A 14180-nucleotide genomic window follows, 5' to 3' on the forward strand; every position below is an offset into this window, starting at 1 on the left:
ATATCTAATTCGTTTGAAGTCAGATTTACATGTGGTTTGTTCCAACTTGTAGTTTAGAGTTTGTAGATGAGTTTAGACTATAATTTTGTCATTTTTAGTTTAATATTCAATGATTTATATTCCTCCGAAGTCGGGATATCAAAATTGAAAATTTTCAACTTTTTAGCTATATGTTTTTGTACTTTGTATTCTATAAAATTGTTAACACATGCATATCTCATTCGTTTAAAGTCGGATTGACATGCAGTTTTTTCCAGAATGTAGTTTAGAGTTTATACATGATTTTAGACTATAATTTTGTCAATTTTGGTTTTATATTCAATGAGTTACAGTCCCTCAGAATCGGGATATCAATATGAAAAATTTCAAAGTTCAAGTAAGTAATTACCAAAAAATTCTGGCTTTTTCGGGTTTTTCGGTTCTAAACCATTTTCATCCCTAGATAAAACTGTGTTATCGTTACCCCCAATTTGACCATGACTATTTAGTATTTATATTCAGCCTTGACCTCAAACTAAAAATCGAGGCTTGTTATAATCAAATTGATTTATTTAGGACGATTTGAAATATTTTATTTAAGAAAAAAAACCCAATAAACCCTTAAAAGGATAACAAGGAAGAGTGAAAGACCCAATCACCCAACTAACAAATTATGTTTTTACTCAATTTGGTCACTGAACTTAGGTTGTTACAATTCTTTGGTATTTGAAGTCGCTCACAACATGGAGAAAGTTGAATAAATGAATAAAACCTGAAATATGCAATAGCACTAGAAACAGTAGCTCTAATCTGTCACAACTATAGCATCAACCCCTAGCATCATGTTCATGTGCAGCTGGGACCAAAATTCATGGGAATACGCTAATATTACACTTGTTGTAAGCCCTTCGGAAGAAATTTTTAGCCTTTATGCCGTTCATCTTTATTTTAGCATTCGAAATGGTCTTTGCAGAATATAAATAGTTTAAAACTAGTTACATGCAGAAAAGTAGATGAGTCAACTCTTGGAAGCAGGAGTTAAGGTATGCCTCTTTCCATTTAAAGGATTGAATCGACTATAAATAATGAAAAAAATCAACTACATATGTTCAATGGAGACACCTTAACAAGGAAAGTCAGGGTCGTCCACTCTTCCCCTGTTCCTATCCTCTGTTTTCTTTCTAAGAGCTAATTAAGTTTTTTCTTACATGAAAGATTTCAAGTATGTTTGAAACAAATCAATCTAATAATTATGGAAACAACATGATTCTTTACTTGTATAGAAACCCGTCATTTGTGATTGTGGGCATCGGTAAATAGTCATGATCATACTTGGTGAGTAACAACAACATTCCTTTATCCCATTCTGCTTGAATCCCCAGAATTTGTAAGAAACAACAAACATAAGTGAATCAACACCAAAAACTACGGTTTATTAGTTTCACCAGGTTCTTTATCTTTCAATCTCCACAGCAAGCCTCTATCAACATTTGTGCACCAACTAAAAGTGATTAGAGGGCAATTCCCCTTACAACTATCCATGAAATCGTAACAAAAGTCTAGCAATAAAAAGTTTTTGGATGAAACAGCAATGCAAAACTCAATTTAATCAAAATACATGTTGATGTATTGAACTAAAAAAGAACAAAACTAAAAAGAGAAACAAAAATGATCAAATAAAAAGAAACCAGTTATTAAGATTCTTTTAAAAAACATAAGGAACTTTCATATAAAACAAGCTATAGATCTCGTATAACCAATATAAAAATATATTCAAGCTACTACCACAATTTGTGATTTTATAATGAGTTTCTCTAATGTTTTCATGGACATGACGTATCAATAAAATTTAGAAAAGATACATTCTCTAATAAGTTAATCCAAAATACAGATCCACCTCAAGATGGTAAATGATGCCACTCCACACATGAAAGTTACAAATGGACCAACAATGTGATCTCCATTCTCCACACACCAATTGATTGACTCACCTGCAAATAGATGTTCCGAAACACATGTGCTGAATATTCCAAACTCATGACAAACATTCCATTTGTTATTTAGTTTGATTGTCAGCAATAGCCTAAAACATATATGCAAACCAGAGAGAGAGAGAGAGAAAACACCTGAATTATTCTCTCAACTTTGTCTATTGATTAAAGCTTATATTGACCCACCATTTCACACATTATCTGGCTGACCATTGTCATGCTTGATCAAACGAAATGTGTATCCAATAACACACTAGGAGTTTCCCAGCAGCACTGATATGGCATCCAAGAAGAAGATTAATTTTCCACATCCAAGAGGAAACAGGAGACATAATCTTTGACTTTTAATTGGCTTAATTTTGTCGATGCCTTCATTTGATAGAGCAATAAGAAAACTAGAAACGTGCAATGTTTGAACCTTGAATCCCCTTTATGAAACCACTAGGCTCCTGTCTTGGGGGCTATTAATGGGGTAGGAGATTGTTGGTCTCTCCCATTTTTCTTTTATTGCATTATATTCCAGATGATCATCTCGGAACACATGTTTCTTCCCTGGGAAAACATAATGAGATATATCTTTATCCATTCTATCAGTCCATGACATTTGATCAAAGACATTGACATCATGAGCCTCCTTTCTTTCTTCATCAAGTAATTCTTCATAATCTTATAATATAAGGTTTATGCAACATTCCTCTACACGTATTATACGAGAAAAGTTCATCTCCACCCTCCAACAGATTGCCACACCTCCAAAGGCATAACAATGCGAACTTTCCTGCATTCTTACGGATATTTTGATCTCTTTTAAAGTAACTCCACAGCAAATCTTTGGTCTTGTTTTGTACTCCAATCTCCAGATCAAAACCCATTTGCAAGAATGATAGAGAAAGAACGACACATATATTAAAGCCAATTATTCTCAAACTATTACTATACCATGGAACTTCAAATGAAATTCGAGAGCCCATTAATTATACGTGAAGCAGGAATAAGAAGGGGTTTGTTTTTCTGAAACAAATGTGCTGAATATGCCAAACTCATGAAACACCTGTGACACACTCACACATACACCTTATTAGTTATTGAGTTTGATTCTCGGCAATAGCTTATAAAACAAATATACGCAAAGATTAAAGAAGAGATAGAGAAAGAGAAAGCACCTCAAGATCCAACTCCATTCCTTCACATGCATTTGATTCTAATCCTAGATATCGTATGATTTTCCTCTCAACTTTATCTATTGACTGAATTTTATAACGACCCTCGATCTCACACAATTTTGGGCAGTTCATGTGGTGCACTATGGTCCTTGAATTTTCTTCAGGCTGTACTTTTTCCAATGATTCATTGTCATTGACAAACAGATGATTGACGGAATTTGGGAGACCTAGAACTGATTGGAGTTTTGAACAATGTGAGACTCTGAGCTCTTCAATTCTCGGTAGGGTTTGAACACATTTTGGTAAGAAGGTTATATTGTTGCCATCTATATTCAACTTCATGAGTGAGACCAGGCTACTCCATTCATCTGGGAAAGAATTGTCAAAGAGATAGGAGTGTGACAAATTGAATTCCGTTAAAAAGGAAAGTGATGAAAATGAACCCAAGCATTGATCGACCCTTCCAAGAACACCACAACCAGACATTTGAAGCGAGTCAAGGGATCTAGGTAAGCACGGAAGATCCCTCAAGCTTATACAATAGCTTAGATCTAATGAGTATAGTTCTGTAAGGTTTGCAAACGATCCAAGAACTTCAAGCTTTTTGCAACCATATAATTTAAGATAATTAAGGGATCTAGGTAAGCATGGAAGATCTCTCAAGCTTTCACAATTGGTTAGATCTAATGAGTATAGTCGTGTAAGGTTTGCAAACGATCCAAGAACTTCAAGCTTTTTGCATCCATTCATTTAAAGCCATTCAATGGAACTAGGCAAGCACCAAAGATTCCTCAAGCTTTCACAATCGCTTAGATCTAATGAGCCTAGTTTTGTAAGGTCTGCAATCGATCCAAGAACTTGAAGCTTTTTGCAACCAGATATTTGAAGGGATTTAACGGATCTAGGTAAGCATGGAAGATCCCTCAAGCTTCTACAACTGGTTAGATCTAACGAATTTAGTTTTTTTAAGGTATGGAATCAATTCACCAACCTTGATTAAACTCCAACAATGTCTAGTCTCAGGATCAAGCTCTCCAGACTAGGGAGTCCGCCAAAATTCGGGGTTTCAATTAGGTCAAATGAATAGCTAAGATTAAGGATTTTTAAAGATCCAATGTACTGTGACAAGAAAAACCACAATTATACAAAGAACTTTCTACATAAACATCTTATAATTAAAAGAATAATTTGATAACTAACAAACAGTCCAAAACTGAAATGGTGATGCAAGAAGACATACCATGAAGTCATCCCAAACACGTGTTAATTTGCTGTAGCTCATGTCAAGTATCACCAACTTCTCCAATGAAATGTCACCTGGTAGGGCTTTTAAAGAAAATCCATGCCAACTCAACAATCGTAACTTTCTGGGAAACTTCTTGTATTTCCCAGAAAATCCTACATTTTTAAGTTGAAGTAGAATTAGACTCTTCATCTTCTCCAGGGCACTAATTTGGAAATATGCATCATCATTATCTCTTGATTGGGCTTCCAAGATCTTTTGTATATCAAGCGTGAGTCCTTCCACAGTTTCTGTACCCTAGTTAAGAAATTCAAAAAGGTAAACTATGGCTCAACATGCATGATTACTATTACTGAAGTAATAGTAATATACAAAAGGGGTGTGTAAGCATACGGTATGGTCTTGCAACACATTAATACAGTCCTGATGGTCCCACAATCTACTTCTTTTCCCAGGTTCCTTTTCTGATTCCTGGCGAACAACTTCTCGTCCCATCTCCTTGATTAATTGATGCATCATCACTCTCCCATCTTCAACATAAACCAGACATCTATCCATTAGATTCTTGATCCCAACAACAGGGTGTAGATTACATTCAGTCAATAATTTCACAATGTAGTCTCTTTCCTCACCCTCGAGGAAGAAAGCAATATGCAAGAATAAACCTTTATCCTTGTCATCTGCCAAAGATTCATAGCTTATTTGCAGAACTTCCTGAATCTCACGATGAGGAGTACTTGCTGCCAGTTTGTGAATTGCATCTTCCCATTCATCATTTGTCTTTTCACGTAGGGAAGATCCCAATACTTTAAGAGCCAAAGGAAGGCCCTTGCAGCGCTGAACAACTAATTCTAAGTGGACAATAGAGGGTTCAACGGGTTGATAGTGTTGACCAAAGGCATGCAAACTAAGGAGCTCAGTAGCGTCACCCATGGATAATGTTCCAAGGGAGTGGATCTTACCATGATCTTTGAAAGCAGTCAACAACCATGTGTGCCTAGTTGTTATGATCACATTACTTCCAGGATAAAACCTTTTCGGTCCTAGTAACGCATCTAACTGTTCCATTGTTGCAACATCATCAAGGATAAGAAGTACCTTTTTGTTGGATATGGCATGTGTCACCTTATTGGTTCCTTCATCAACATTCCATATAGTTTCTTCTTTTTCACTCCTTAAAATAGTGGAAAGAAGCTGACTCTGGAAGCGATTGAGTGAACTATTTTTATTCGACGTCTCCTTATTAATATCTGCCAGAAAGCAACTGGCATCATAGTTACGTGAGTTTAAGTTAAATATGCATTTGGCTATGGTTGATTTCCTAATGCCTCCCATCCCATCAATGAGAAGGACTACTGCATCGGGTGACCGATCTTCTAACCATGATTGGATCTCAGCAAGATGGTCCTTTATTCCCACTAGTTTCTCCTCAATGTGTAGGGCCTTGTTGTCCACTTCCTTTGTTACAACATTTAGAATATTGATTATGAATTTGGACTCGTACCTAGAAAGTTCAAATTAAAGAAATTAGATTTGTAATGTATTTGTTTATTATACAAATGATATATATATATATATATATATATATATATATATATATATATATATATATATATATATATATATATATATATATACTAGCCGTTTGCCCGCGCAAAGCAGCAGCGGCGAATAGTTTCTTTCAAGCAATTAGTTCCATTCGGAGACATGTTATATTTCTAAGAACACTTGCACCATTATCGATCGGTTTCACAAAAATAAAAAGTGCAATGCCAAAACAAAAAAATATTGTGGTGGTGGATTCCATGGAGGAAAAGGAGATGAAGATTTGAATTAGTCTCCAGTCAACTATATTTTATGCAAAAAATTAGAGAACTCCAATTTGAATGAGCTTTTAAATTTCAAACGATTTGTCGAAAAGTAGTGTTTCAGATTTCGAATGCACTAGATACCAGAGAATAGATATTTTAGGTGTACAAGTTGGGTTAAAATTGATGAAAATACTAATTCAATCCCTAAAAATAAGTAAATACTAATTTAAATGTGTTTCTAATACTTGTATCCCTAGCATTATCATTTGTAAGATATATATTATAATATTATTATATTAATAGTTGGTTGTACTTTAAGCTTAAAGACTTGAACGTCTTAAAAAAATATTATTATTATATTGATTCTATTTATAGAAATAGTAAGATTTTTTTTATAAGGTAGTATATATATATATTAATGAAAGATGCATCTTTATTTGAACAATACAATCTTCAAAATCCTATATCCTATCTTTATCTTTTAAATTTCAAAGTTTTGGAAAAAATTGTTGAGAATATGAGAAATAAATAATTTTTGACAACTTATTTTATTGAAAAACCAATATATCAAAATTCATGAATTTTCATTCTCTCTAAATAAACATTTATCTTGATGTGGTTTTTTTAGTATATCAATTCTAGTCATAACTCATAAGTATTATTCATATCTGAATAAACTTTATATATGATTATTATTCAGATGTAATAATATTCTTATTCACATGTGAATAAAAGACCAATTGTACTAGAAATTGAATGCAATGTGTATTCACATGTAAATAATATACATGAGCAAATCTCATGTAAAAAGTATATAAAAAGTATATCGATGTTAATGTCGATTTATAGAGAATATAAAATTATAAATTTTGATATATTTCGGAAATCTTTTTTGATAAAAATAGCACTAAAAATGGAAGTTTTCGAAAATACTTTTATTATTTTTTATTTATTGTATTCAAGAAAGAGGTTGAAGAAAAAATTATTTCTATTTTTCCAAAATACTCATAATTTTATTTTGAATATTTTTATAGATCCAATCCATATAGACACGAGTCAACTGACAACTGGATCAACGGATTAGTTTGTTTACATATAAATGGATCTCATGTGAGATGAGGATCAAGATCCAATTCTAAATAACACACTAGCTAGTGAATTTTTTCTTTACAGGATTTAAGGAAGCATGCGTACCCATCTTTATATACCAATCCTGTAAAGGTTGCAGCTTTGTTAAGAGAATCTCTCCATGCCCTCACTTTCTCTAACAATTTTTTCTTCTTTCGAAGGTTTGATTCTACGTTGACTTCATTATCATACACATCAAATGCGTCTTTAAAGCATCCTGTTTGATTTCGAACATCAGATGGTTCCACTTTGTAGAACACAGGTACAAATTGATGTTTACAGGATGAAGTCTCGTGTTCTTCAATAATTATCATAACCTCATCGAGACACCATTTGGAGGATGCATAGCTTTCTGAGAAAACAATGAGTGAAATTGCAGACTCGTGGATGGCTTTCCTCGGTTCTGGCTTCAACATTTTTCCTCTCTCCATTGAATCATTGTCCCAGAAAGTGCGGATCCCTGCTTGCTTCAAGGCTGTATAGAGATGATCTGTGAAACCGTGGCGAGTGTCTTCGCCTCGAAAACTTAAAAAAACATCATAACTAAAACAAGGTTGAGCAATAGCCATGGAATTAGATGAATGAAATCTAGATAGCATAGCTGTTGGTCAACGTGGTAAAATCTGAGAAGAAGGTTGGAATGAGAAAAGTCAGATATCAAGTCTACTTGAACCGTATAAGAGCATCCACGCTGGTTCTGTGATATGTCAAAGGAATTGCATGCTCACTTTGAAAGCCGCGCATAGGAAAATATTATTTCAAAAATGGAAAGCCTTGCAAGATGGTTGATGGTCCAGCTCACACATCTATTTATTATAATGAAGTTTTTTTTTTTTTTTTTTTTTTTTGCCGTTCATTCATTTGGACACATGCCATTTTGTAGAACTTTTAAATTTTTTATTTTCCACTTATCATTTTATTGTATTTTTTATTTTATTAAATTAAAATTTCACATTTAATATGCAAGGTAATATATATGTAAGCTATTTATTAAAAATGGTGTATATATGTAATGTATTTAATACATTAAAGCCTCATTAATTTTAATAATTCAAAAAAAAAAAATCATTTTTCTTACAAATTCAAAATTTTCAAATTGTTAAAATTTCATATATATTTTTTAAATAAACCTATGTAATACATGGGTTTCACACCTAGTATAATAATAAACTAGGTATATAATAATACATAGGTGTGATGGATTTATTTAAAAGAAAAATTAAATACGTAGTTCTAAATATTTTAAGTTTGAATTTATAAAAGTGACAACAAATATTGAATTATTAAAGTTAAAGTGTGTTTGTCTCTTTTAAAATTTTAAAAAATAATTTAGATAAATAAACAAAATAAAACTAATGAGACTTTAATTTAGTAATTTTGAAATTAAAAAGAAAGTTCATTAATGAATTAATTGATATGGATTTATTATTACATTAAAATATTATATGCAATTTAATAAAATGGAAAAACCATAAAATAACATGTGGAAAAAAAATAAAATGAAAATAATAATAAAAAGTCATGAGCCATAGTGCATCAAAAGTTGATAAGTGACACAATTATTTTTATTTATTAAGGAGGATTGCAAGCAATGGATGACACAATTATTTTTATTTATTAAGGAGGATTGCAAACAATGGATGGTTCCCTGTGGCATCTTAAATTATATATAGTTGTTTAGAATAATTATGTTATTATATTAATAGTAGGTTTAAACGCATGGAATATAAATTTACATAACATATATAGATAATAATAACAACATAGTACTTCCTCCGTCCCAAAATTATTGTCCATGTTTGACTTTTTAAGTCTCTTTTGTTCAACTTTAACCTTAAATAATTTACTTTTTGTTGTATAAATTTTTATGCATATATGAATAGATTGTTTTTTAAATATATTTTCATTGTTATAAGTTTCATCAAAAATTATATAACACAAATAAAGTTATTTATGGTCAATGTTGATATGGAAAGACTTCAAAAGTCAAACGTGGACAATAATTTTGGGACGGAGGGAGTATAACACTTATTTGCAGTTCAAAAATTACCATAAAATTAGTAGGTAAAACTGAACAATGGTAATTTTATAATCGATGCAAAACCATATCTTGATTAAATGACAACAATTTGTGTGTGGTAATTAGATGTGTATGTTGTGAAGGATCGATAATTAATATATAAAATTCAAAATCAAAAAGATTTCCTTCTTGAAATTTTGAGATTAGGATAAGCAAATCATAAATGCATTATTGATTTGAAATTGAATGTGCAAAGAAAGGAAAGAATGGAGAGAAGAAATAGAAAAAGTGATTGTGTTAGAGGAGGAAAAAATGATTGAAGAAGCAATAGGAGGAGCAAACAATGTTTTAAAAACCGGTTGGACCGGGCATCGGGGGAGAGAGTGACTCAACTATCACCGGTTTTATGTCAATTTTTGAACCGGATTGAACTGACCGAACTGACCGGTTTTTAGAAAAAATCTGGTTGAACCAGTCAAAATAAACCGAATTGAATAAAAACACATGAGAAAGAAACATTTGCATAATAAACTTTGGTGATTTTTTTCAAATTTATTTAGTTTTCTTTAAATAAAAACATATGGTAAATGTTATAATATTTTTTTATGTGTTTGTATTCATCTAAAACTATATTTTGTTTCGGTATTATATTTTCTTTTATTTTCGACGTATATAGATTGATGTAAAAAACACTAAAACTTATGGTTAGGTGTTATTTTAATATATTTTGAGATCTACAATTTATTTTTATGTATATTTTTAATGTTTGAATTAGTAACGTCAAATTCATGATTTATATATATGTAGGAAAATAGAAAAAAAGATAAAAATTATGGAAACCGGTTGACCCGCTGGTCGGCAGTCGAACCGGAAACCGATCACCATACCGGTTTAACTAAAAAATCGGTTTTTAAAACTTTGCTTGAAACACTTCTCCCATAAGTGATTGCTCTACAGGAACCGTTCGCCTTCTAGGATCTGCCTCTACCTACCAAGTACTAACCCAACAATTTAAAAACCTTAAAGTATCCCAATTCCGTTAAAACATTCTTACAAAGCTTATTTATGAATCTACAAATTAAAGAACCATGTCACTAAATTGAGTATTATTATAATTAAAAAAAATAAAATAAAATAAAATAAAATAAATAAATAAATAAATAAATAAAACTAATATTGTTAATCCTCAATGCAATTCCATGACTTTCTTTAGCACATCAAGATATAACCTCGTTAAATCAATCGAGCACCAAAGGAAAAAAAAAACAACAAAATGAAACGAATACACCAACATCAAAATAAAGGCAACCAACAAAAATAGAACATAATCCAAACCGAATATTACAAAGATTCAGTATGTATATAGAAGGCAGTTGATGAGTATTATTATTGTATACTCGAAGCAGATACTTCGGTGAAAGCTGTTAAGTCAACAAACGATCCTTGGATACACACAAGCAAAGTCATTTAAACAGGATCCAACCATCAAAAGCTCCTAATTAAAGGTATTTGTAGACAACACTAATCCATACCCACCTATTCTAAGTTAAGACTCTTACACCAGGATTTCATAACACGTTATATCTTTAAAGAAAAACCCAAACATCTTTCCATATGATTTCCCATGAGGTGAGGTCTTCATCGACCCTGCAACAAAAGATTCAGTAAAATGGGCATCAGATAGATTCAACAAGAAATAGCAATGTACTTTCTTTATTTGTTTATTATAGCATCCTAGTTTTGAAACATTTAACTACAGAATTGTAAGCCATTGTACTTGGAAAAATTCATTATAATTTCAATTTATTCTTTCTTAATAGGATATTCTACTTTGCAATTTTCACCCAAATATAGCAGTGAAAATTGCTTTGTATTTGGACGATCTTGCTATAATTAGATGGATTTTTCAAGGTATAATGATGTAATAAAGAAATGAAAGTATGATGCTATAGAAAACAAAAAATAAACGAAACTATGTAGTTATTTCTTGCATTTGACGTTTTAACCAGGAAATAATATATTAACACCTAAGAAACCGAAATGTTCTTGTCAATCACCTAGCTTAAAACATGGAAGACTGTAAACAACATAACTAATAGTACAAAAACAACAGAATTAAAATTTGAAAGTAAGTCGATATTCCTCCATCTACAAGACCTTTTTCTTAAACCAAGACCTAACAAAACATTGGGTATGAAAGCAATTATCATTAACTCCTTCAGTTCCCACAAAACATATACACATCTAGTTTTCTTTTCAGGTCAGGAACTGCTATTTTATTTTCATGCTCAAACATATATTAATCATTTTGAAAATCTAGCGGTATCATGAGCTAACTGCATTAAATAATGATATAAAGATATATTACAAAGATAACATGTGAAAGATAAATTCACTTAACTTACTTCTTTCTTTAAAGTACAAGCCGGAACCCCTTGGATAAAAAGTCATCTCTTTTGTTGTCATCTTTTTTCTCAATTTTCTCCTTCTTTGCACCACTTCCAGTAGGGTTACCAATGTTCACCTGAACAAGGCTTCCTGTAAAGGTTTCAGTAACAAATAGCCTTGGCATGCCAGCAACCTTAAATCTTTTCACTGTCTTATTCTCAAGATGATACCAGTAAAGGCTGTCAAAGTTCTTTTCAAAGAGCACTTCATCACCACTCCTAGAATACGAAACAGGCCTCAAGAAATCCAATTCCCTGATGAGCTTCACATCTGTGGTTGAAATCAACTTAGTCCATGAATCTTTGACTCCATAACTTCTCATCACCCATATGTCTACATTTTTCATGGGATAATGACAGACCATAGACAGACATCCTCCCAATATAGCCAAATTGACATGGAAATGCTCATTTGAAAGTTCAGGTCGGGGAACCAATCGCAACTCATCATTTGTGAGGTCAAAAGCAGCAATTAGAAAATCAACCCTCTTTCCAGGTTTTTGACTCACCAACCAATGCAAAGCACCCTTAGTAAATGTATTGAAGTTTCTTCTGTAACAAAGGTAGTAAGGGAAATCCCCAACTTCTCTCCATGCATCTGTTTTTGAGCTGAAAACCTCTATCTTCGAGTGAACAAGTTCATTATGCAAACTACAATACTGAACCAATCTCACCACCTTGTGGTCATCGTGCACATGGTCGTAACCAAAACCCTTGATGCATACTCCTCGACCAAGACCTTCTGAACATTTCGCTGGGGCTAACCGTATTTTCTTAAACTTCCGGACTATTGGATTCCAAAACGCAATTTCATTATCCGGTTCAGTCGTACACAGGCACACCACGCCGTTACAAGAACCCAAAATTACAGTTTCGAAAATTGCAAAGTATAAAGGGTTATCTATTTTGTTAACAACTTTAGCAGATGAATCTAAGTTAAGATAGCAAAGCGTTCTATCACCGCCGAAAATGATATTGAGATTAGTGTTGGTTTGGAGTGAGTGATTGAGTTGGAGCTTAATCACATAGTCGCTATCAATTAGGGCACGAAAGGTTTTGGAAACAGACCTGAATCGCAGAAGCGGAGCTACCGGCAACCATGAGAGGATTTGGGCGAGTAGATCCGGCGGCATCGGAACATCCGACATAGTTCATAGATCACTTGTGAGCATCAACTGCTTTTTGGCTTGCAAGCTTTTTACTTCTTTCAATTTACTTTACGTTCCGTCTATGGACCATTTCATTTTATCACTTTATCGGAACCAAATGCGCATTTGCCATTTGAATGGTGTAAATAGGAACCCCAACTACCATATTCAATTCCAAATCAACCCCTCAACTTTTGAAGAATCACATGCTTGTCCTTAAAGCTTAGGGAAAATGACTTATGTGAGTAATTAACTATTGTCTTTTTTGGTCATTTTTTTTTGTATTTGATTTACCGTTAAACTTGTTGTAGGTTTTCACAAAAACCATTGAAACCGGCTATTAAAGGTTTCCGACAATTTCTTATCTCCGATCGTCTTCTTCGGCGAGCCTCCGACAAAAATGAGTTTTTCAACGGATCATTGGGTCTCGACTGGATGACATACATAGGGATGTCAAAAACTCCCGCGGGACCCTGTCCCCGTGGGACCCCGATACCGTACGAGACTAATTTTAAAAAAAAAAAATCGGGAGCGGGAGCGGGAAGGGGGCGATATTAACTCCCGTTTATTTTCGGGACCGAGGGCAGGAGTGAGTATTTCCGTCCCGTACTCCCGTAGGGGCCCCGTTTATTTTTTTATTATATATATATATATATATATATATATATATATATATATATATATATATATATATATATAATGGAAATTACAAATGAAAAATTAGGGCTTGATCTTTCTTCCGTCCGTTTTCAATCGTCACTCACGAATGGGGGGCAAATAGGAAGGGCGACTTTCTAGTTTTGAGGACTTCATCTTCCTTCTCCTTCTCCTTCCGGTTCCCATAGTCGGCGACCTGTACTCCCAGTCTTCGACCGGCGAGTGGTGAGTGAGTAGTGACGACTGCCTACGCAACTTCTCCAATCTCCAACTCCCACGGGCTACCTGCGAGGCTGCGACTTCGGCTTTCTTCCGTCACCGGCTCACCGTTGCCGAAGCCTTCCACAATTAACGGTAAATACCACCTGTTGTTGCTATCAATTTCTGCTGCTTTCAATTTCTGCTTCTAAATTCTCACTCTCACCGATTTCTACTTCTCACTCTCACCGATTTCTGTTTATCACTCCCACTGATTTCTGCTGCTTGCAATTAATCTTTTCCAGGTTTCGTAATTTCATATACTGTATGTTATCAATGAATTAAGTATAAGTTTGTAGAATACTGCTATAGAACTCGATGCTTGCAATTAATCT

General features: G+C 33.2%; 3 protein-coding genes across 3 annotated transcripts; all 3 read right to left on the reverse strand.

Annotated features, from left to right (window-relative positions):
- Positions 1-1126: 1126 nt before the first annotated feature.
- On the reverse strand, positions 1127-4360 carry LOC111908735 (probable disease resistance protein At4g19520). The gene is made up of 2 exons (XM_023904553.3): positions 3134-4360; positions 1127-3021 (listed from the first exon to the last, which is right to left on the reverse strand). Exons 1-2 carry the CDS (start codon positions 3881-3883, stop codon positions 2941-2943), a joined length of 831 nt encoding a protein of 276 aa, XP_023760321.1. The 5' UTR covers positions 3884-4360; the 3' UTR covers positions 1127-2940.
- Positions 4117-7884, reverse strand: LOC111908698 (disease resistance protein RUN1). The gene is made up of 3 exons (XM_042902088.2): positions 7382-7884; positions 4374-5880; positions 4117-4252 (listed from the first exon to the last, which is right to left on the reverse strand). Exons 1-2 carry the CDS (start codon positions 7882-7884, stop codon positions 4707-4709), a joined length of 1677 nt encoding a protein of 558 aa, XP_042758022.1. The 3' UTR covers positions 4117-4252; positions 4374-4706.
- Positions 7885-10694: 2810 nt separating this feature from the next.
- LOC111908736 (F-box protein CPR1) lies at positions 10695-13054 on the reverse strand. Its single transcript, XM_023904554.3, has 2 exons — positions 11741-13054; positions 10695-10982 (listed from the first exon to the last, which is right to left on the reverse strand). The coding sequence occupies exon 1, from the start codon at positions 12928-12930 to the stop codon at positions 11749-11751; it is 1182 nt and encodes a 393-aa protein (XP_023760322.1). The 5' UTR covers positions 12931-13054; the 3' UTR covers positions 10695-10982; positions 11741-11748.
- Positions 13055-14180: the final 1126 nt, after the last annotated feature.

This window comes from Lactuca sativa, chromosome 5, assembly GCF_002870075.4.
Source record: "Lactuca sativa cultivar Salinas chromosome 5, Lsat_Salinas_v11, whole genome shotgun sequence".
NCBI classification, from domain to species: Eukaryota; Viridiplantae; Streptophyta; class Magnoliopsida; order Asterales; family Asteraceae; genus Lactuca; species Lactuca sativa.

What these genes read in the sequence shown, in the direction of transcription:
- LOC111908735 (XM_023904553.3), bottom strand. Translation starts at nt 3,883, where the DNA reads ATGAATGGATGCAAAAAGCTTGAAGTTCTTGGATCGTTTGCAAACCTT. An exon ending in GAATGGAGTTGGATCTTGAG is followed by an intron (nt 3,022 to 3,133) that starts GTGCTTTCTCTT and finishes AGTGTGTCACAG; the next exon opens with GTGTTTCATGAGTTTGGCAT.
- LOC111908698 (XM_042902088.2), bottom strand. Translation starts at nt 7,884, where the DNA reads ATGGCTATTGCTCAACCTTGTTTTAGTTATGATGTTTTTTTAAGTTTT. An exon ending in GGATTGGTATATAAAGATGG is followed by an intron (nt 5,881 to 7,381) that starts GTACGCATGCTT and finishes TGAACTTTCTAG; the next exon opens with GTACGAGTCCAAATTCATAA.
- LOC111908736 (XM_023904554.3), bottom strand. Translation starts at nt 12,930, where the DNA reads ATGTCGGATGTTCCGATGCCGCCGGATCTACTCGCCCAAATCCTCTCA.